This window comes from Engraulis encrasicolus, chromosome 5 (assembly GCF_034702125.1).
Source record: "Engraulis encrasicolus isolate BLACKSEA-1 chromosome 5, IST_EnEncr_1.0, whole genome shotgun sequence".
Taxonomy (NCBI): domain Eukaryota; kingdom Metazoa; phylum Chordata; class Actinopteri; order Clupeiformes; family Engraulidae; genus Engraulis; species Engraulis encrasicolus.
In genome coordinates, this window is record NC_085861.1 from 22,119,060 (window position 1) to 22,144,350 (window position 25,291).

Sequence of the window (25,291 nt, forward strand, 5' to 3'; positions counted from 1 at the left end):
ATGGCGGTGAACATTTTCCACACCGACTGGGCAGGTACACATATGACTGTACATAAAGGGCATCAGTGACACAAATGCAGTTACTTCTGACCACAATAACAGTTTTCTTCCAGTGAACACGGCTGCCTGCAAAGACAAAAAAGCCATTTCCGATGTGAAAACCACACAATCAAAACTACCCCTGACTCACACGACAATTTGTGATTCTGAACTTCATTGCAACAAATTATGTATGAATGCATGTGTACTCCTCACTGAACTACAATTAAAGTTTGAATTGAGAGTTAACACTAGAACTACCAGGATTTTTCTGCCTACCTAGAAGTACCAGAGAGGGGTCATTTGACCCGGCGGCTTTTACCTAATACACTAATCACTCATTTTGTTATGGTAATGAGGCTGTTAGGGGCCGTGTGTGGGGTGAGGGGTGAGGGGGTCACACCTTACAGTTCTAACAGCCAAGACAAACAGGGACAGACAGCTTCTTCCCAAGGGCTGTCAGCCTCCAAAATCACCACAGGTAAATAGCAACTTGCATGAAGATATCAGCAGCAAAGACAGATAGCACAGTTTGGCGGACAGTGTGTTACAGTTTTTCTCCATTGGTTTGGCTCATTTCTTGAAACTGAGATGTCATTCTCAAAATATGGACAAATCCCAAAACTAATTTGCAGTTCCTCACAACAGAATGGCATTTATCATTGCTTTCATCAAATGTCTCAATCATTTAGTACATCCTTGCAAATGGCTATGTACAAGTATCCTACAGTTAACACAATCAGCTTACGTTTAGTAGAATTTTCAAATGAATGTACCTTGCTGATCTATCCCAATTGGTTGATTCTCAGTGTAATGGTTGTCCTGAAAACATGTCAGCACATTTTCTTCATATAAGTCATCAATGAACTTGTGAATGTCCCATGTGATCATGACGTATCATATGACTGCAACCAGATAATGGTTGAATTACAGTTTTTTCTCGATTGGTTTGGCTCATTTCTTGAAACTGAGATGACATTCCTATAACCATTGGGTCATTTGGCCAAACATTCTTACACTTCTGCACAACAGTTCAGATAACTGGCAAAATGTCATATACCTCCCAAAACACCTCATTCTTGCATCAGCACTAAACCGTCTCACATATAAATAGTCAGTGCCATCAAAATGGCATAGATCCTTCTCAATTGCTTTGGCTCATTTGCATTCATTTAGTCCTTCTGTCAAAATAAACTGGATGGTTCAGCATAACTACATGGATCCTCATCACTCGCTCATATCACCCCAAAAACAGTTTACCCGTGTGTCAAAACTAAATTTCTTCCCCACATATATCATCAGTACCCCCAAAATAAATTGTCCCTTTGCCATTGTGTAAGCACTGCCAGTCAAAATGGTTAGGTGTTTTATCTACGTTCAGCTAACAGATTTCGACTATGTATAAAAATGAAAAAGTGAGTGAAACCATTGAAGTTTGACAACACAGATGATTTACCAAGGACATTTATCAGTAACTTTCTTTACTGTAAATTCATATACAGAGAGTAATGCTCATATATCACAGGTTTCTCATGGGTTTGGCTCATTTCTCAAAACAGAGATAATATTCACAAAATAACATGGACAAATGCCAAAGCAACTAGCAATTGTTCAAAACAGAATGTCGTTTGAAAAAATGTCATGAAATTAGCCAAATAACAGAGGAAACTGTAGTATACACGGTTGTAAAATTATTTTCTACTAACTAGTAAAGTTACAATACCATCTGACCTGTTGAACATTTACTATGTAATGAAATTCTTAAAATATGATGTCCTTGACTGTTTTGGGAATTGCGTAGACCACTTTGCATATGATGACTTACACAATGAAATAATGCTGACGTGTTTTGGAGAGGGCAACCATTAGACTGAGAATTGTCTAATTCGTTTAGATAAGCAAGGTCAATTTTTTTGGAAAATGTGCTAAATCTGTGCTGAATGTGTCAACTGAAGGGTATTTGTACATATCCATCTGCAGAGATGTACTAAACATTTGAGACATGTAAAAAGCATTTGATATCTGATGAAAGCAATGAAAAATGCCATACTGTTTTGGGAAATTGCAAGTTGGTTTGGGGATTTGTCCGTGTTGTTTTGAGAATGTCATCTCAGTTTCGAGAAATTAGCCAAACCAATCGAGAAAAACTGTAACGTGTGCCATGTGACCATAACGACTCATGTGAATGCAATCTGCCAATTGTTAGATGGATAAATACCAGTGCATGTGGACTACTGCTTCACTTCCCTCAAGAATTTTGTGGTGAAAGAAGCTCCTCTCCAAGGAACGAAGATGCAGAGATACAGCACTCAACAGGCATTGGAAATGATCCACACACACGCGCGCACACACACACACACACACACACACACACACACACACACACACACACACACACACACACACACACACACACACACACACACACACACACACTCTGTGTCTCAAGTGACAGCTGTGAGGTGCTAACAGCCACATTTCCACAACAAAAGGAGTGTCCACAGGGGGTCCAAAGGGTTAAATGACCCTCTTGTGGGACTTTTAGGTAAAAAGGTCAATTGACCCCTCCGTGGTAGTTCTAGTGTTAAAGCCAGACTCTTTTAGATTAGAACTCATATACGATAAACCCTGTGGTCTTACGTTTAAAACCAACCTCTCACTTCTCTCTCACTGGTTGTGGTTAGTGTGACACTAGTGTAAAATCAGTGGCATGTACAAACATTTTGTGGGGCAAGTGCTTGAGGGTTGTGGGGTGGGGGGCACGGGGCATGTGGTACTTATTATATTACATTATATTATATTATATTATATTATATTATATTATATTATATTATATTATATTATATTATATTATATTATATTATATTATATTAGGCCTATATTATATTAGGCCTGTTATATTATATAATGCTTACTAAATTGTCAAGCATTTCCTTATGATCATTTCAACATGGACAGTAGACCTACATAAACTGAAAAAAAGAAACAGACTTCGAAAAGAAAAAGACTGAAAGGGGCATTTTTGTATAGGGCAAAAGGGGCAGTACTTTTGCACCACCCACCTCATCCCTATTTGTGCATGCCTACATGAAAGATTAATGATAAACAAGGTCCAAAAGGTTTCATTTTAAAAAATCAATTGTGCTGTTATCTTTTAGCACCCAGCACACAACCTGATCAGTCTCCTGCCCTCCGGAAAGAGGTACAGGAGCCTCCAGTCCAACACAAAGCGCGCGCGCACGCGCACACACACACACACACACACACACACACACACACACACACACACACACACACACACACACACACACACACACACACACACACACACACACACACACACACACACACACACACACCACAACACACATACACACACACACATTCTAGGGAACTGCTCCATGTGACTACCTTAACCACACTCTCAGATCTCTTAGACCAAGAACTGCTTGCACTGAGACTTGCACCTCCAACTATGCTGCTAAAATGCTACTTAACCACTGGACTACAATGGACTATGCTGGTCTGCACTGTGTGTAGTACAGCAGCACAGCTTTGACTTTTTGTTTTCTACTACTGGACTGGAACTGCACTACCCCACAAGAATGCACACACACCACACGCACGTGCACGCACACGCACACACGCACACGCACACGCACACACACACACACACACACACACACACACACACACACACACACACACACAGCACCTATGGTACTGCACCATGAGACTGCACCTTACCTGCACTACCTCAGTCCTCCACTAACAAGAACTGTTGTGCCCCCCCCACCACCACCACCACCACTGAATAAAGAACCACATTACTCTTTCCCTTTCCCTTTCACTTATGTGACTTTGCACCTTCCTGCACTACCTCACTTGAACAATAAGACAATACAACGTGCTGCTCACAATGCTGCTACTCCAATCTACTACTTTTGTATATAGCCATTATTATTATTACTGTTTGCTACTGTCACAGTTATTATTGTCTTATTATTGTAATGTTGTCTACATTCTATATCTTTCTGTCTACATGTTAAATGTTCAATGTTAAATGTTCATTTGTATTGTATTTTTTATTAATCACGTATTGTTACCAGTCTATCACTGTTACCTGCCCTGTCTTGCACTTTATGTCAGTCTGTAAAATATCAGTCCTGTGTATGTCTTGCCTATGTCTTTCCATGGTATAGAGATAAAACGTGATTCATTTTCCTTCTATGACTTGTGCATATGTAATACATGATGACTTAGCCATTGCCATTTCTGGTAACAGCAAATTTATAACAGGAGACTATGTCATAGCCCCGTAGCCCCATAATGCACAGCGTTCCACCAGTGGAACACTGTAATAGTCATTGAAAAGATACCAGCTCTGCAATACTATGACATAACACAGGGCTTTTAGTAATGCACTACGACTTGGTCATTTTCATTCTGGTCTCAGCAAATTTATAACGCCATGTCTTAACGGGTTAAACGATTAAAGCTTTATGTTCTTGGTTGTACATGTATATCTTAATTTTAACGCTATAAGTCTACTGAATAAGGAACAACATTAAAAAGTGGGTTGAAAAGTGCTGATGGATACAGTGGTGGTAGAGGAAGTGGTGACGACAGCGCATTTCCTTGTATTTAACTGAAGACAACCCCTTCGTGCAAACCATTCATTCATTTAGTCGAGTGGAGATGCCAAGTGGTAAGTAATATCATGTCACCTCACAATATTTGTACCAGTATTTCAATATCATACAGTCACAGTGGAACACAGTCTGAGATGAATGTTTTATTTTGCTTCTATAGGAGTAATGCTGCGTTTTCTTTTTTTGTTGCTGAGCCTGACCAATGTGTTGGGCATTCCACAGGTATATTCAACTTTGGTTAATTAAGATCAGCAATGGTTTTATTAAAGTGTTGTTGAAGTACAAAGCGGAATCCAAAAAAGTTGGGACACTTGGTATTTTGTGAATAAAATCAAAATGCTGGCATTTTCAAAACATTCAATATGTTAATAAGGTAGAGCATTGTGTACAGACAACATATCAGTTGTTAAAGCCAAGCAGAATGATTGTTTTGGGGTAATTATGTGATCATTTAAAATTTCACCCTTGCAACAAATTCCAAAAAAGTTGGGACAGGTCCAATAAAATGTGTTTTATGTTGGATAAGACTAAACACAACACAAGGGAGGAGACTTAATATTTAAATACTTTGACTGATGGCATGATTTTATTTGAAAAATAGATATTTTGATGTGCGAGACATGATTTCAGCAGCTCAACTGATAGGTGTGTTCTTCGACTTGTTTACCTTCTTGTTATGCTTAATACGTGGCATATCCTCACTGCAAGAAAACACTTTTGTCACCTGTTTACTCTTATGATGGAACCACACTATTGGAACATAGTAGAGATTGAAATTTACCATCATTATGGGGCAATATCTTAAGACTGTGCTCCAAAATATAATGCCTTGGTAGCTATGTATGCTGTTTAAAGTCTGAATATGTCATTCAGCCCTCATTTTAATGCTCTACATGAGTAAGAAGACCATAACCAATGCATCTCTGCACCCCTTTACCATCATATATGCAGTCTTTCAGACTGACCACTAAATCAAGCTGAAGTATTCATTTTCTTCATAACCTGGAGGGTGCATGACTCCATGATTTTAAAAAAGAATGAAATATTTTCCATTCTGTAATCAGAGGACAGTTTCACATGTCACATAGGTCCATATAGAATGAGCTTTGCCACTTGCAACTCTGTTTAATGTCTGCATCATGTGCCTTAATCAAGTGTTGTGTTTATGGTCATTTTTTCAACAGCTGTCATTGTTGGAGTGTCATAGTTGGCTTATTGACGATGGGTATGTCATGATCTCATAACTCGTGCAATGATTTCACAGAACTCTACATTACAGAAATAGGCCTTATATGCCTGCAATTTTGATAATTCAATCTTTCTGTGTAATAGATCAGTAATTAGTCCCTCAAAATCTTCGCTTCTGAGTGCCACAGCCTTTCTCTGATGGTATTTTATCTGTGCATTCATGTTGGCTGTCAATATAGTTCCTTTCAAAATATTCCTCCTTGTGTTATTTTTAGAATTATTCAACTATTACAACATTTTTTGGCCCTGTCCCAACTTTTTTGAGATTTGTTGCATGGGTCAAATTTTAAATGACCACATATTTCCCTCAAAACAATGTTTTGCCTCATTTTAACGGTTCCTATGTTGACCTAGTGCCATTGTTCATCTTATGCATGGATTGAATGTTTTGAAAATGCCAGCATTTTGATTTTATTCACAAAATACCAAGTGTCCCAACTTTTTTGGAATCCGCTTTGTAGAATTAACATAACTATTTTATTTTGATTGATTTATTTAAGCCTCAACCAAGTAACACAGGTATGTGAAGCTTAATTCACATAAGATACATTAAACAAAAACCTTACTGACCTTACTTGCATTCCATTACAATTCCATATAACTTCATCAGTAGTGTTATTTGCTTGTTACACAGAAATATATGCCGCTGAAATGACCAAGATAAATGAAGGTGAGGGCTTGGCTCGAGAGCTCGAGGCACTTATTAAACAAATGTTCACATGTCAATTTCATTATCATTTGTAAATTTACTCACTTACACATTCAACTCATTCACAATTTAAAGGCCTAGAACACCTTACGGGAAACATCAAGGAGGTAAGTTGATCATTGTGTTTTTCTTTCATTATTTAAATCCAAAATAATTTTGAAACCAAAACCACTCTTGTCCTGCTGTACATTTAAGGTAACAGTGTGACCCCCACCCCCCCCACCACCCCCCCCCCCCCCCCCCCCCCCCCCCCCCCCAACCCCCCCCCCCCCCCCCCCCCCCCCCCCCACACACACACACACACACACACACACACACACCACTGAAACATCTAGACACCACAACCTGTGTGGTGTTCTACCTACACACACATACAAAATGACAATGACTCATTTCCCTACTTGTTGCACATGTGATCTGTGTAGAGGTGGAAAAACCCAGGTGCAGAAAGTAAAAAACAGCCATTTTTTGCAGCGGCCAATTCAATGAACCAACTGATCCTAACTAGACTGCATTCTTGCAGAAAATGCTACAAGTGGGCTTGCCTTTTGGGCCAGAGGTTACTAAAATAACATACATGCTAGTCTAACTTACTGTACCTAAGGAACACCGTATGTAATAAAATCTGAAATGTAGTATGGGCCAAATGAACGTTGCACCAGTCACAGTCAGATTCCAGACTTCTCTAACAAAGTTTCAACAAAAATAATCTGGTGCCACACGGATGTCTATTTTTTGTTAATTATTTTTTCAGTGCAGTAAGACTAACATTTCGACATGCGTCTTCATCAGAGTCCTCGATGAAGACGCATGTCGAAACGTTTGTTAAATACGGCGCATTCGTGGACATCGAGCCGTTGTGGGGGGCTGTATTGAACAGTGGAATTAAATCTTGGTAGAGCACTGCTTTGGTGGAACCAGTGTGCGGAGGCCCTAAGCAGGACTTTTACTCTGTCCGTTTGGTTTGTATTGTTGATTGTAGGCCTACGAGTCAGATACTTTGGAAAGTCATTGGCAATGTTTAGCTGCATGAAAAGTGGATGTAAACCAAGGGTTAGTTGTAACAGTTGTAAGTGGACTACTTTTTGGGACTTAAATATATTTCACTCTTTGTCCAAAGATAGACTCCACCTCTGTACTTTACTTTACTTTACTTTACTTTACTTTACTTTACTTTACTTTATTTCTTCAGGACATTGCACATTAATGAACATATACATACATGTACATATATGTAAATATGCCAGATTGTAGCCCAAGGGCTAATTTCCATCTGGTGTCCAAAATAGGCAGGCTAGATGTTTACAAGCAATAGAATTTAAAATCCCAAACATTCATCCAATATCAAAACAGACTGTTAGTAACAAAAGAAATAAAACCCACTAAAGAAGCAAAAATCATGCATGTAACTAAAAGGAAAAGAGAAAAGAAAAAGGTCCCAAAATAGGGCCATGTGTTATGTGAGTGTGTGTGTGCGTGTGTGCGTGTACACTGTGTAGAGGCTCAGACCATCAGTGTGAACATGTTTGTTGGGCTCGAAGCCACTTTTTATACTCCATCTTAAAGGTGGCTAAAGAGGGACATTCCCTTATATGCAGTGGAATAGAGTTCCATAATGTTTCGCCTTTAGTAGATAATGCATTTTAACTGAAAGAGGTTTTCCTGAAAGGAATCTCTACATCTTTATTGACCACTGCTCGAGTTACTCGTGTTTGACGATATTTTACAAAATCCTGTAAACAAGGTGGCGCCAGGCCATGCAAAGTTTTATAAAAAAAGACCTATAGGAGAATTTACAGAAATTGTCAAAACTCAGTAGGTTTGCATTTGAAAACTACACTGACAACGTCATTGACAGAAACTCGACAAAGCGTATTTCTGCACAGGCGCTCAAAGCGTATTTCTGCACAGGCGCTCTCTCTGTCTGTATTTTCAGCTTGTGTTGTTGCTATGGTTATCCAAGCGTCTGCAGGGGCAGGGAGGGGGTGCTGACAGAACACTGCTGATACACTCGGGACTCACTAATTCGACGCCCTTTCGGTACTTAAGCCTTATGTCATACGACCCTAAACCTAAACCTAAACCTAACCCTAACCCTAACCCTAACCCTAACCTTAACCCTAACCTTAACCCTAAACCTAACCCTAACCCTAAATTGCTTGTTTGAAATGTTTGATTACCATGTGACAGTACCGAAAGGGCGTCAAACTAGTGGGTTGCTAGGCAGCAGTCGGGCAATTCAAATGAATAGGCAGCGGAAGCATTGCCCAACCACGAAAAACGGGCAATAACGTGAATGCTCCACGAAGTTTAAAGTTAATTTCCCCATTTGTTTTCGTGAAAACTTCACGAAATGACCGAGATACGGTTGGTCAGGTCACACACTGTTTTACAAACATAGAAATAGTGCTAATATAGAAAATTACTTGCTATTCCAAACATTTCCCAGTAAAATATAGCCTTTAATCAAGCCATTGTAAAATTATTACCGTGCGTAACTATCTTCTGCATAATTTGATGGTTGATTTGAATGAGCAGTAATTCAAAATTAACCTGAACCTTTTTTCTATGTTTAGGCCTATGCACGAGTAAAAGGTATGTGTACGGTACATATACATGCACTGAAAATTGTAGGGAAATCCCTACAAAAGTTCTCTAATGGGTACTGAATTATACTGTAATAATAAGGACAATGTTGTTTTTTTCAAACAAGGTTGAGAACCACTGCCCTAAAGTTTCTTTGGGAATCCTGTTTGTGGAGAGTGGGGTAACCATCTACACAGTAAAAAATTAAACGTTTAAGTGAAATTGTGTCATTGTGAGACAGTACTCCACAGCACACAGTGCTCACTGTACACAATGGAATTGCATTTATGCCTCACCCATGCAAAGGGCAACTCCAAACGGCGCCTCAAGAAAGCAGTGAGGCGAGATGGGTACTCAGTAATGGAGGAGGAGGAGGAGGAGGAGGAGAATGGGGAAGAGCACTAATTAATTACTCCCCCCACCAACCCAATACTGACTGGATTGACTCTGACCGTGTTAACACTGAGTGTGGGGGGGGGTCTCCTTAAGAACATACTAGTAGGGGTTACACAAGTTTTCTTCCAATAACCTATAGGTTCCCCAGAGAGCTTTAAGATTCACCCACAGTGGCTAACTGCAAATTCTCCTATCTTTACAGTGTGCTTTCCAGACTAAAAGCATCAAATGCTCATGTTCTTGTGGTTATATTATGCTCACATTACTTCCCCTCTTGACACAGATGATGGTGACATCACAGTGATAAACAAAGGTAGGCCTAAATGTTTGTAAACTACAATAACTAACAGCACAGAATGACACACTGCCTCATAGCTCTATATTTCCATGTCTGTAGGTTTGGACCTATTTGAAGGCGACATCAAGATGGTGAGGTCTCATTGTAATAGATTTTCGAAATGTGGTATTATTTGCACCTGATATGTACCATGGAAAACATTTCTAACAATGAAACAAATGTAGCTTATGTATTTATCAATAAAGGACAGCCTGCATTCAGAAGCTACAATCCAGAAGCACATATTCCAAATTGGAGTTGGACCCAGGTCATTTGGAAAATGTGGCTCTGGATTTTAGCTCCTGAATCAAATATGCAAATCATTGTTTATTACAATACAACACAATACAATACAATACAATACAATACAATACAATACAATACAATACAATACAATACAATACAATACAACACAATACAATACAACATATACAGTATCACAACTATGAAGTTGAATTCAAAGCGCTTTCAAAATACACATAACACACATTCCCACATTCACACCAGCTCTGGAGGCTGCCGCACGGTACCAATTGTCCCGGGGTTCACATGAGAAAGTGACCACACATGCACAGACACACCCACACAAACAAAGACAACAACAAAAGTCCTTTTTAAGGCGAGAGGGCACACCCCAAATGGCATTTTTCTCAAATTTGGGTGATTGTTTCATTGAATTTGAATTTGTCTTCTTTCATAATAATGACAGAAAAATGCCATTAAAAGTCATTTGGTTGCTTATTTTGTGTAATTTTGTACTGTATGAGTGCGACCATTAATTTGGCATAAATTAAAGAAGCAAAAATCATGGAATACCTAATTCTCTAATACCCAGATACACCAAACCAGGTAAACCAAGACATATTTATACATACCCCTACTTCTGTGTATCAAAGAGTTTATGGATATGTCATTCATAGTCTGACTGAATGCAAAACTTTAAACACGTTTTTATCAAAATGCGATTTTATGATTTTTTTTTGTTGCATGGAAAAGGCGATATCTCAATTTCTCTTGTACTTACACACACCTAACTTTGGGAAAACCTTCTTGGCCACCTACTGCAACTTTCTGCAGAGGGGTTTGTTGATATCTCATTCACATCTTGATTTAGAACAAGGTTTCTTTAAAAAGCATGACGTTTTTTCATTTGTTTGGGACTTTAAACTGTATTTCATGATTTATAGGCATACAAAAGCAGATAGCCACAAACCCCTCTACAGAAAGTTTTATTTTTACTGTATCAACACAATGAGCCCAAATGTTCGAGTCTGGCACCATCCAATGTGACTGCAGTAGCTTTTGAAATTTAACCTAAATATGCGCATATTTAATGAATTTTGGCGTCATATGCATAAAAATAAATAAAATTCAGAAAACTCTTAATACAAAAAATCTTATGTTTTATGTCCCTAATAACTTCGAGAGGTTTCAAAGTCCTGTCTATTAATCTAAATGTTTTGCCTAGGTGTGCCCTCTCGCCATAAAAAAGATTACGCTGGAAACTATCATAACATAGCCTAATGTCATAGCATCAAGACCTAGCCTATAGCGCTAATTAGGTCTATTAGGTGTAATTATCTGAGAGGCATTATCTTATCTTAAAGCCGCAGGGGGTGTATAAGGTAATGTAATGTGTTACACAAGATCTGAACAGTGCATTTTACTGCATTAACTTTTGTTGTTTTTGAACTCCCTCAGCATGAGCTCAGACAAAGTTGAATGTTCTCATTTTTGTATTATGTGTTTGTATTCAACTTGCTTGCAGGCGTCCACCAAGGTAAGGGACCTCTCTTTAGAAGTTTTTCTCTTGCTGTGTGTGTGTGTGTGTGTGTGTGTGTGTGTGTGTGTGTGTGTGTGTGTGTGTGTGTGTGTGTGTGTGTGTGTGTGTGTGTGTGTGTGTGTGTGTGTGTGTGTGTGTGTGTGTGTGAGAGTGAGTGAGTGAGTGAGTGAGTGAGTGAGTGAGTGCGTGCGTGCGTGCGTGCGTGCGTGCGTGCGTGCGTGCGTGCGTGCGTGCGTGCGTGCGTGCGTGCGAGTGAGAGTGTCATGTAGGCTTGTCTGTCTACTACATGTTGCCAAAGACAGGTTAAACGATCAGTTTGTATAGTCGTTTGTGTCACTGTTATTCAGTAGGGCTTTGGAGTCTTATACCAACCCAACCCTTTGGAGTGTTATACCAAATGCATGAGTGTCTTCTCATTTTAGGTCAGAAGAAGAAGGTCCATTCATGGTGCAAATTACCGCTGGACCCTACCTGTACCTTATCACTTTCACTCTAGCCTTGGTAAGAACATAACTGGAATATTTTACGTTGGTCTACCTCACGCCTTCTCCCCTGAAATACAGTATCACCTGAAATAGCCATACATCCTACATGTTTTCCTTTTTTTTCTTCAGTTAATTCAAAACTTATTTGGATCTTGTGTTTGTGAAGATATGAATGCAAGAGGAGTGATTCTGAGAGCCTTGGAGCAGTTCAGACTGAAAACATGCATCGACTTCAGGCCCAAATTGTGGGGGAACAACGAATCACACATTGTGATCAAGAAGGACCTAGGGTTGGACTGTCTCGTAATAGACTGATTTGCAAACAATTGCAGCACTCACAATTGAAATGTCTGATATAAACACAAGCTTTTCCATTTTTTGTAGGTGTTGGTCTCAGGTAGGAAAACAGGAAAAGGAACAGGATTTGTCCATTGGCTCTGGCTGTGATACTGTTGCTATAGTGGAGCATGAACTTATGCACACACTGGGCTTCTGGCATGAGCAGTCCAGATATGACCGGGATGATTATGTCACAATTAACTGGAAAAACATTGAATCAGGTTTTTATTTTTTATCCTCCCTATTAAAATTAAACAATTGTTGACATGTGAGGATGATAGAATATTGTACACTGAAGTTCACAAATTGGGTAACACTGTCACACTGAATAAATCGTTATTAATGAACTGATTGAACAAAACAGGTTTGTGAATGAGTAACTGTAGGGACACATAGGAGGCGAAGCGAGCAAAGCGAAGAGAGGCAAAATCCAACCGTCATCAGGTCGTCGTGGTGAATCAAATGGAATGGAACAGTTATGTTGTTGGTTTGATTGGGCCACGGCAGGCAAATTCGCTCCTCATTTGCATAACATTAAACTTTCTGTAATAATTTTGCTTCGCTTCGCTCCTGTTCGCTTGCCTTCGCCTGCATTCGCCTCTCTCATAGGAATGAATGGCAAAGTTCGCAAATTCGCGTGTATGTGTCCCTACCGTTAGAACAACCAGACGACTGCACAGTGGAATGGGAATGAGCCCCTAGAGCAGTATCTGCTGAATTAACCTAGTATTTCTAACTCATTTACAAACATTTGTAAATATTTTGTTGATAATTCATTATTTACAAAGGGTTTATACAAAAAACCAGTTCAGATGAATTAGCTGTTACCAGAATGGCAATTACCAAGGCATTACTAAAGGCCCTGTTTAATGTCATAGTAGTGTAGTGACTTTTCAATTACAGTGTTCCATTGGTGGAACAGCGTGTATATGGGGCCACAGGGCTTGCAATAGTGCATACGGTAATAGTGCACCATGCAGGTACGGTAAAGTATTGTTTAAATGTTGTGTTAAACTTCACTTAATGCAATGCTACTGTTAACCTTTAGGTGAGGAGCATAATTTTGAAATCAGGACCAATGATACCAACAGCACCATGGGCACCCCATACGACTACTCGTCCATCATGCACTACTCCAAAAATGATTTCACCAATGGAAATGGAGCTACAATCATCACAAAACTGCCACAGTATCAAGATGTGATTGGTCAACGACGTGACATGAGCCATTATGATGTTGAAGAACTCAACAAGTTCTACGAATGTAGTATGTATCAATTTGGTTGATGTTGTGAATTAGTGAACTATAGGAGTCATAAAAATAAAAAAGTAGGAGTAATCTGATGTGTGCAACTGTGATGATTCTACTATGATGAGAATTGTGGTCATGGTTCACCGTTTTGTGTTTACAGCTGATTCCATCTCCTTTGTGGAGCACTGCAGCTTTGACAATGAGGGAATGTGTGGAATGACAGTCTGCTCCAGGGCTTCAGCTGAATGGCTGAGAGTGAGGAGAACTGATGGAGGTCCCCAATCTGACCACACTCAACTGGGCACTGACAAGCAGGGTGAGAGTTACTCATGTATTTAACATGCTTTCTGCTCCAAAGAAACCAGATGAACAGCATGATTTCAGTATTTGTTAACAGCATCTGGAATAAGTTGTTTTGAAGGTATTGACATGGACATAGTGTAGTGGCAGACATTGAGACTTAAGTTAAGATTGAGTTATGATCTCAAGTGAAATGTGAACAGTATAGCAAAATAAACATCTGAAAATCAAATGTAAACTCAGGACTTCAGTACAGCAAAGACCTCCAGAAATAGATGCTTTGGCGAACTCTGCCACTTCTCAACAGTTGACAATCAATACCATTCAAGAATAAGGAAATGTTTTAGCATTGCCATTTCTACTGTAAACTACAGATCAATGCAATTTTCAGTGTCAACCTTTCCAGGCACAGGTTTCTTCATGCACTTCAGCACCAAGCGAGGGACAATGGGAAACTCTGCCATATTTCAGACCAGGAGTATGACACCTAAGAGAAGCTGCAAGGTTCAGTGTCTTGAGTTCTTCTACTACAATACTGGGAGTGAGTCTGACCAGCTCAACATCTGGATAAGAGAATTTGATGGTGCTGACGATATCAAGGGAACTCGAAGACTCATAGGACAGATAAAAGGTAGATTACATTAAGTCAAAGATTTTTAATATACCTTGTCTGATTAAGTAGGCTATCTTCATTTCCATTTTATCCAAATGTGTTAAGTTGTAAGTAATTGAACTTCTTTGATATTGAAAATGATTTATTATGAAGATGCTCTGTCAGTTCTGGCCTTGTGATCTCTGCCAACTGAAGGTGACTAGTCCACAGCCAAGAGGGCTCATGACAAAATAATCATTGTGGTCAAAAGCTCCAAAAAGATCAGTTGCTTACAATTTCATTTCTTAACATAATCTGGAGCACAGAGCACACAGAGCACTGCTGATGGCAGAAAGCTGAAACGTCTACTCTGTGCTCTGAGAAAAATGTAAAAAAAAAAAAAAACTCTTGACTTTTGTGTCTTATTCAGTGTGCGAACCTGCTCTCGCCTTGAATGGGTCCACGCGCCTGCTTATTTTTCTAAACATCTAGCGCAACAATGCCCTTGCCTCCTAACATAACTTGGATGAATGAAGATCTTCAGACATCCAAATCATACACTTCCTCTCTTCATGAGCAGATGAATACTTTTTGGCATTGAGGCAACACTAGCCTCAACGTCCAGGCTTAGAATTACATGTTAAATTGTCTTCCAGGATCCCCAGTTGATTACTGGCAGCTCCACCATGTTCCCCTGGACGCCTCCAAGACCTTCCAGGTGGAGTTTGAGGGCCGCAAGGGATCAGGGTCTTCAAGCGGTGGCTTCTCTGTGGACGACATCAACCTCTCAGAGACCGAATGTCCCCATCACACATGGCACGGGAGAGACTTTGAAAGGCTGTTAAAAGCCAGCAGGAATGTAACTGTACTCGCCAGCCCATCGTATTATTCCCATGAAGGCTATCGATATCAACTAGCATTAGCATTTCATCAAGATTACGTTGTTGTCTTTGTCCACCTGGTCTCTGGTGTCCATGATGCTGGATTGAAGTGGCCTTGTCACCAGAGACAGGTGACAATTACAGTGTTGGACCAAAATCCACACATGCAGAGGCGCATGTCGAAACAAAAGAGCATCACTTCAAATGCATCACGGTTGAACTTTGGTTAGTTTGCAAATCTTAAAAATGCTTTAAGAGTAGGCCTAATTTTAATCTATTGTCCTGATTATACACCGCATTATTACGCAAATGACATTTTTTGCCGTTTTCCCAAATAGTCAGATAGAAATGACAGTCGTCATAATTTTCAAGTCATCAGCCATTAGAGTACAATTAAAAAGTTTTTGAATGAACCTTCCAATGATAACGGTATTTTTTAAAATAATACAAAACTTAAAATGCTCTGTTCCAAATTATTACGCAAAACAGTTTTATAGTGTTGTAATCCAAATTTCTTTCAGTTGGCATTTGGTACCTTCTAAATTACATTTAAATGTTCAAAACTTGGTTATAAGCTGTAACTGGAATACTGCATTTAACATTGAAGTCAATGGCAGGGCATTGCATGGGAGTTATGGAAGCCCAGATATCTTTGATGCTTTGCTCTCAGCTGTTTTTGTTTGTTTGGTCTGGTGACTCACACTTCACTCGTCAATATACCCGTAGATTTCCATGCCACGTTTAGGTGCTTTGGAGGTGATGACATTCCATCTCATCAGACATAACATCCCATTCATTTTCAATGGGGTTTTATGTCTGGTGAGTTAGAATGTCGATACCACCAAACAGTGGTGTAGTCTACTTTTTTGAAGTGGGTATACTGTATATTTGAGCATTTTTTAAAGTGGGTATACTGTATATATTTGCCCTATTCTAAATAATGGATCAATCAATTTTAAGTGGGTATACTGAAATCCCAGAAATTTAGAAGTGGGTATACTCCGTATACCTGCGTTCTACGTAGACTACACCACTGCCACCAAAGCACCTAAACGTGCCAAGGAAATCTACAGGTATATTGAAGAGTGAAGTGTGGGCCACCAGACCAAACAAACAAAAACAGCTGAGAGCAAAGAATCAAGGATATCTGGGCTTCCATAACTCCCATGCAATGCCCTGCCATTGACTTCAATGTTAAACGCAGCATTCCAGTTACTGAGACAAAGAGCTTATCACCAAGTTTTGAACATTGAAATGTAATTTAGAAGGTACCAAATTCCAACTGTTTTGATGTAAATGGAAAAAAAGAAAGACATTTGGATTACAACACTACAAAATTATTTTGCCTAACAAGGTGGAACAGAGCATTTTAAGTTTTTTATTATTTTAAAAAATACCGTTATCATTGGAAGGTTCATTCAAAAACGTTTTAATTGTACTCTAATGGCTGATGACTTGAAAATTATGACGACTGTCATTTGTATTGATTATTTGGGGAAACAGCGAAAAATTTAATTTGCGTAATAATGTGGAATGCGGTGTAGTTACTGGAGAGTTCTTACACAATAGAGGTTGCCATATTCATGACATATTCTTATTCAAGACATTGTCAACACAACAAATGGGATGGCAACACTTTTGCCCTCACCGTGGCAAATCAAATTCTGGCGGCTGTCAGATAGTAGTGCGCCAATCCTGTAAGCAAGAAAACTAGAGACCTAAAAGTAGATTTGTTGAGGGCAATGACGTCAAGTTGGCATTCTCTATTAGTAGTAGGCCTATGTAACACATACTGTACATGTGCATGGTTTAGCATAATGGAGTAGCATGTGTAAGCATGTGAGTTGTATTTTTGATTGGCCGATGAAGTCGTCATTCACTTTCCAGGGATGGTAGGCTATACCTTTGAGAATACGGTAGCCTGTCAAAGCCAATCCACGAAATGATGAGGGCCTTAGAAACTAAGAGGGAGATTCTAACCTCTTGGCTTACAACGGAGCACATATGAGTCTCTGTAAGTTATAAAATGTGTATGTGTCCTTCAGAAGTTTAGATTACATGTACAGGATACTTTTATTCAGTGACCTACCAACAAAGACATAAGGAGCACCATAGGGAAACACAAAGCATGTATGCAGCCAAAGCAGGGTTAGTCCAGAATTATGAAGATTAGCGTAGGGTTTTTTTATTATTAGGGAAAACTCAAAAAATATCTCACTGCTCATCATACTAAATAAACATTTGTAGCTACTGTATGTGTTCCTCTTCTCAATACAGATACGTTTGGACAACCAGAAATCCATGGCACACTTGAGGGATTTGACTTCTATACCAACAAACTGTGGGATGGTTATCTGTATATGTCTACCACTGAACTGAGATCCGGCGGGTTTCTAAAAGGAGGAGATGTATTTCTTCTTGTATCCATGGAAGGTATACACACTGCTATTTCGTCCCTCTTTTCTCAAGAAGCATCTTCACGTAATCATCTCTGTTCATTTTGTTATCACTTGGACTTCTATGATTCAAGTTTCTGTGTTGCTCATTATTACTTGTGGAATGAATTTTTAATTAGGCCTAACTATTTTATTTTTTGCCACCATCATAATTTTCAATGATTGTTGTATTCTGTGGTTGCGTTCTGTTTTCTCATCTTCTAAAAATCTTGTAGACATCTCTGCTCTGCAAAACGGGAACAATCTCTCTTGTCCGACCATGGAAAAGAGCTTTTTCTCTGTGTGTCCTCTACCACCAACTAATGACTATGGGCCATGTGGAACACAGTAAGATCACACATCAAACCAAAGCAAATTGACTCATTTGACCTGCTTTCATAGTGAGCTGGTTGATGTCCTGTAACATAAGATTGGACAGGCAAAAAAGTGGAATGAAGCTGTCTTGAATATTATGTAAAACTGTGCTTGAAAAATGATTGGACAGGCAGCAGTTCTTTGAATATACACGTTTATACACAATATAACATTGCATACTGTAGAGGATCGGAAGAAGCATTTCTATTATGAAGAGACTTTCACGTAATGTTGGTTTAATACGCTTTTCACTCAACACAGAACCTCACAGGGATTAGAGAACAAATTAAGACCACCATTTTGAAATATAATTGGTACTATATATGCTCTAGTTACCTGCAGCACAACTTAAGTCAAATAAGCCATGTGACTTTTTTACTGAAGAAGCACTAAGTAACTTTTTTTAGAGAGAAGGAATTGATCTACACCAACCCTTGCGCAATATTTATGTACTGGTATTTCCTGATCAGTACATTAAACTTGTTTAAATAATATTGTAACCTAACGCAATGCCATTTGATTTTTTAAGTCGTTTTGGAGGGAAAATGTAAAGTGCCACAACTGTAAATTTACAAAATAATATCTTTGTTAACTGAACTAGGTCTTCTATTACCACATCGATGCCAACCAGCCCAAGCAAAACAACATCTAGAACAACTGCTTCAACTATCAGGTGAATTAATCAGTCTCTTTTACTTTAAATGGTGTACCAGAGTACAGGGCTGGACAGGTAATCTGGCATCTCTGAATGCAACAGCCCCAACTAACATTACCACAACTGAATCTGTAAATGCAACATTATCACCCACCACCAGGTTCAATTTTGAAATCTGAACATTGAACCGTAATGGCAGTTCAAAGTTCAACTTTATCTTTCACATGAACGGCAGGCACAATTAAGTTTTGATGAAGTTTCTTTTATTCCTCTTCCCATCAGGCATGATGTCAGCACTCCAGAGAGTACACCAGCGCCCCCCAGTGGCAGGTACAGTAATGACTTCAGATGGATTTCAGGGCATGATCATGTCATGTGTATATTACTTTAATCATTATCATAACGTATGAAGGGGAAAACAGACAGAAGAACTATAGCAGGCCTGCCTGTAGTATAGCAAAAAAAAAAAAAAAAAAAAACTTGAGGTAAGAGTAAACCTTGGAAACAATATTGCTTTATTGGTTTTGGTATTGGTATTGCTCATCAGATGATTTGGGACATGGAAATTTAAAGCAACACTGAACTTTTTTTTCCAACTTCAAAATAATGCTCTCAAAATAATTTCCATTGGCCTATCTACACAGTCAAAGGCACTTATCTCTGCACATCTTCATTGGCTGCAACTGATTTCATTTTAGAGGAGTGGATTTCTCCATTTCTCCATGATAGCCAGTTATGCTTCCAACCAATGCACAAATGATGACTCTGTTTCTTTATGCGGGAAACAGTAACCTATCCTGCATTCAACTCTATGTCTCTCCTGCAGGTGTAAAAACATCTTTTCTGTCACATGCTACAAGGTGGAGATTGCGCCGGGGGTTCTCTTCATATCTGCATGGTTGCCTTTCCTCATTGGGATGCTGTTTGTTTACTGTTGCTGCAGAAAGAAGCCGCAGAGTGTGCTATCTGCTGAAAATATGTTGTTCATGCCGGAGATGTAAACACAGATGGCATGTTTTGTGCTCACATTGTGGTTTTGTTAACATATGCATATTCCCAGATTCCATCATATTACACGTATGGAAGCCTTTTTTGTTCATTTACCTGCCATTTCTAGGCCTACATAATGCCTGCCTTTTGAATTGTGATGAGTCTGTGCCCCCTACTGGCCAAGGTCACTATACATTGGGAGGTCACCTGGAGGAGATTTTGGCTGACTTTAACACAAAGCTTTTGACCTTGATTGCATGTTGTAACTCACCTGCCATTTGCTGCTTAAAGTTTTTTTTTTTTTTTTGCTGAAGCACATTTTTTGTAAATGTGGTTGCTTTTGTGGAACTCTTCACACAGATGCACAAACCTTTAACGAAAGTAGTCAATGTAATAGCACAATCATTATAACATATACTTTGCTAATGTTTTTTGGCTAGTTGGCAGATTCCAATGTCAATCCCTGGTGCAAAGACATTTTCATCTCTAAATCACAACAGTGCTCACTGTAATCAATCAATTTGCTAAACATCTAAATGTAGGAAACAGCTCAGTGTTAGATATATACATGCTTTGTCTTGCTGTTTACACCGGGTATTCATTAAAAGAAAGTAGATTAAAATGGTGTGTAAAAAACATGGATTTGTTGATTGGAATACAGTAAATGTTGAAATGAAAAAGGGGAAAGCCTCAACTGTTTCTTCTGAACTTAGTGGGACTCTTGTTGCATTTATAACATTGTTGTATTAATTGAAGTTTGACTTAAACTGAGAAACTGTGTTCACTGTTAAATGTCATGTGTTACAAGATCTGAGTAGCCTATTGTTATTTGTATTTCATCATGTCTGAGTAGAGTCAGTGTTGGTGTGGAATCTCAACAACCTGCTATAGTGTTAAACATCTCCATTTAGGCCCACATATTACTGTAGCCTACATAAAGGGCCCCAGTGACAAAAAAGCAGTTACTTCTCACCACAATAATATTTTTTTTCCCAGTGAACACAGCTGCCTGCAAAGATACAAAGCCATTTCCAATGGGAAAACCACAAAATCAAAACTACCCCTGACTCGGACGAAAATGTGTGAATCAGAACTTTGTTTCAACTTCAATTATGAATGGATGTCCTGTGTACTCCTCACTGAACTACAATTAAACTTTGAATTGAGAGTTAAAGCCAAACTTTCTTTTAGGTTAGAACTCTTTTACGAGAAACCCTGTGGTCTTATGATTAGAACCAACCTCTCACCTCTCTTCCACTGCCCTACTTTGTTTCATGGTTGTGGTTAGCGTGAGACCAGTATAAGATCAGTGGCATGCACTGACATTTTGAGGGGCAAATGCTTAACCCTATCCAGACCGGGCTTTTTTGGCATTCCCCCCCCCACCCCCCCCCCCCCCCCCCCCCCCCCCCCCACCCCCCTCCCCTCCCCCCTATCCCCCCCCCCCCCCCCCCCCCCCCCCCCCCCCCCCCCCCCCCCCCCCCCCCCCCCCCCCCCTCCCCTTAGGAACCGAATGGCGTATGACCACCTAACTTGGAGGAGATTTTCTTCAGACAAAAATCTATGACTGGCATCAGTTTGGTTTCATTATTTTATTTTATTATTATTATTATTATTATTATTATTATTATTATTATTATTATTATTATTATTTTATTTTATTTTATTGGGTAATGCACATCATTTTTAGTTATTATGTGCATCAGATCACATCAAATGTTCACAAGGGTTTCTGATGCTAATGAAAATGTCAAAAAATATGAAAACGTATGTGACAAAATCACGTCGTAGATATGGCAAAGCGACTTCAGTTTCTTATAACATTGCCGCAAGCAGTCAGCCCTCAACAACAGGATACCTTTTTACCAAATTTGCAGGGCATGATCTAGATAAGTCACATAAGCAATGAGAAATAAAAACAAGAAATAAAAGTGAGGTGAAATGTACATTGGTAAAGATGTAAGTATTTGATTTTAAATAGGATGACGTCATAAAATTAGCATAAATTAGCGATAATTAATTAAAGGGGCACAAGGTAAAATGACGTCGTTTGCACTGTGCCCGTGTCATGCCTGTCTCAAAATCTACCGTAATGAAAAAATGCTGTTCAAATAAACTCGCTGTGCTGTGAGAATGTTTTTCATTGCGGAATGCCAGCAGTTGATAAAAATCTGAATACGGTAGGCTATGTAAAGCGATTTTTCATATGAAAAGTGTTTCCCACGACACTCCTTCAGACCTCTCTGTCAAAAAGATGAAGTCGAGGTTTTCTGACAGCGGACCATGGAAGTGGTCCAGAGAGCCATCATTCACTTACTAATGATTCACATAACTATAGGCCAAGTCGGGAGATGTAATGGAACAACTAGGCCTATATCATAAGTAGTATGCAATAAGGAGGGGACTTAGATCAATGATTTTTGGTCAGATGTCCTTGTCAGAAAACCATTGCCATTGTCACATTGTAGTCAACTTCATTTTAAGAAAAGTCACCAAGTTTCGTAGTCATAGCTTAAGTCATTCAGGAGTTATGCAACATCTAAGTTGGTGCGGCCAATTAATGTCAATTAACCAGTCCACATTACTTTGGTACAAGTTGTGGTCATCAGATTTTGTGAAGAGGGTCACTAAGGTATAGTCATCGGAGTATTTGAGAATATATTGATTTAGAACATTTAGGTGCAGTCAGAAGTATACAGGGTGAACAATGGGGGAGCTTATGCAACCCTGGGGAACTCCAACATTAGTGCCTTCGTAAATAATATAGAGGCTATATTATAGGCTATTATATTATATTATATTATATTATATTATATTATATTATATTATATTGTATTATATTATATTATATTATATTATATTGTATTATGCCTACTATTGAATTGCCAAACATTTCCTCATGATCATTTCAACATGGACCACAGTAAATTATACCAACAAAACATCCAAGAAAAGAAAGAGGCTTTGGAAGGGGCATACTCCTCTGCACGTAGGCACCACCTCTTCCTTATTTGTGCACGCCTACGTATGTATAAGATTAATTAGAAACGAGGTACTAAAGATTTAATTTTCAAAAGCGAATCATGCTGTTATCTTTTAGTACCTCAACATGTGTATTTCAATAATTCAATAAGATGTCTGAGAACTTGCTTATTGCAAAAGGGCGTATTGGGTGTCGTATGTTTTGATTTTCAATACACAGCAATTCAGACTGTACCTGACCTCATACGCCAATCAGCCTCTGGCAAAGGCCCAACACCATAGTAATTCTTTGCTGAGAATATATAACAAAGGTGGGCAATCTCAGGCCCTGGGGCCATGTGGCCTAACCTGGTTCTCACACAGATGGAAGTGTAACGAAGATGCACAAAGCACTAGGGGTCTCGCGAGAGCCAGGCTACATGTGGCCCACTGAGTCATTTCATCTGGACAGCAGAGCCTTTCATCAGCAGCTAAGGTGCTTAAATAAACTTTTGATGGCATTTTTTGTTAAAAGTTGGCAACCATGCCAGAAGTTATCAGCATGGGCTAAGGTTTCAGAATCACCTGGTTGCCAACACGGAACTTGACCTTTAAGGTCAAATATGAAGGTCAAAAGGTCAACCACGGTCAAATAACAGTGTTATTTAGTTAAAAATTGTTAAAAGATGTTAAAAGTGGGCAACCATGCCAGAAGTCATCAGCATGGACTAAGGATTCAGAATCAACTTGTTGCCAACACGGAACTTGAGCTTTAGGGTCAAATTTGAAGGTTAAAAAGGTCAAACACTATGTATTATAAGGTTAGACTTTTTGGGGGACTGTGTTTGTGGAAATCTTTTTCTAAAGTTAGTAACCATGCTAGAAGTTATCAGCATGGACTAATGTTTCAGAATCACCTGTTTGCCAAGAGGGAACTTGACCTCTAAGATCAAATATGAAGGTCAAAAACGATGTATTTTCTGGTTAGTCTTTTTTGGTGATCTTTATATCCATGGAATTATTGTTTTCAAAAGTTGGCAACCATGCTAGAACTTATCAGCATGGACTAAGGTTTCAGAATCACCTGGTTACCATATGGAACTTGACCTCTAAGATCAAATTTGAAGGTCAAAAGGTCAACCGAGATCAATAAAAAAACAGTTTTTTGGTAATGTGCTTTCGTAAAATACAAGTTGTTTGCATGGTACTGTATATTGAATAATTAGCAGGCCTATAATTTAATGTTTGATTTGGCTTATCATGGTGGGGCTCTGGCCGGTCATCCTTAGACATTCATCATAGCTCATTAGCATACAATTAACTTAAACTTGTATTTTTTACATTTTCATTCTGATCATCTCAATTACTTTATTCTTCTTTGTGAAGCACATTAAGCTGGTGGTATGAAATGGGACATGCCTTGGCTCACCAGTGAATTTGCTTTGCCCCATTAATTCACAGGCTTTCCATGGAAAAAATAATGACTTCAGTTATTTCTGATGTTTCAAATGGTTATAGCAATGAAGGATACTTGCTGATTTGCTATGTCATATCATGGTCAGGAAATAAAACCTACAGTAAGAGTAGAGCAAGTACACAGCAAGTGCACACTTCTGTTGATGTTCTCATGACTACTGTAGAATGTTCTGTTGTAATTTCCCAGGCTTGAGTTTTTGTGTCACCTGTATAAAGCACCATGCTTATCTTTGGGTATTGATCGACTTTTTTCAGAAGACAAAAAGGCAATTGATATGTTACCACCAAGTGATGCATATGGATTGCATCTTGCATAAGCAAATCAGCTTGCAAATGTATGGCTGCTGTCTGACAAAGTACATATTAACAAAGACACTGCGGAGACAGGTGGTTGGAAAGTTGTAGACCAACACTTGATGGCTGTGTGGCAAAGGAAACCTCCAGTTCCACATAGTAGCTTAGGACTGATAAGATGTGGTTGTAGAACCAAGTGGGCAATACATGCCTGCTGTTGCCTGAGGAATGGAAAGCCCTGCATACCTGCATGTGATTAAAATGTAAAATGTTTAAACGCTGTAGGGATAGAATATGATCTGGATGACACAACCTTTTTGTAATAACAGCAACAATAGCTCCTTTAAATACATAAATATCCAGTATGTACGGACATCACATTTGAATCTTAATCATTGTTTTAATTATTATTGAAGTAAAGAAACAATATGATGAATTACATTCTTGTTATTGACAATTTGCAATAATCACTTTCACTCATACCCTAATAATAAAGACTATATAAC

General features: G+C 38.9%; 1 protein-coding gene across 1 annotated transcript; it reads left to right on the forward strand.

Annotated features, from left to right (window-relative positions):
* On the forward strand, positions 1–20,065 carry LOC134449735 (meprin A subunit beta-like). The gene is made up of 14 exons (XM_063199843.1): positions 1–34; positions 9,914–9,943; positions 10,028–10,059; positions 11,736–11,747; positions 12,173–12,251; positions 12,402–12,525; positions 12,620–12,795; positions 13,623–13,841; positions 13,987–14,142; positions 14,533–14,757; positions 15,375–15,824; positions 17,877–17,940; positions 19,347–19,394; positions 19,891–20,065. The coding sequence occupies exons 1-14, from the start codon at positions 1–3 to the stop codon at positions 20,063–20,065; spliced, it is 1,824 nt and encodes a 607-aa protein (XP_063055913.1).
* The last annotated feature ends 5,226 nt before the right edge of the window (positions 20,066–25,291 follow it).

Bases quoted from the DNA above. Each gene is read 5' to 3' on its own strand.
- LOC134449735 (XM_063199843.1), top strand. From the start codon at position 1: ATGGCGGTGAACATTTTCCACACCGACTGGGCAG. The intron at 12,796-13,622 runs GTTTTTATTTTT...GTTAACCTTTAG, and splicing joins CTGGAAAAACATTGAATCAG to GTGAGGAGCATAATTTTGAA. The intron at 13,842-13,986 runs GTATGTATCAAT...TTGTGTTTACAG, and splicing joins CAACAAGTTCTACGAATGTA to CTGATTCCATCTCCTTTGTG.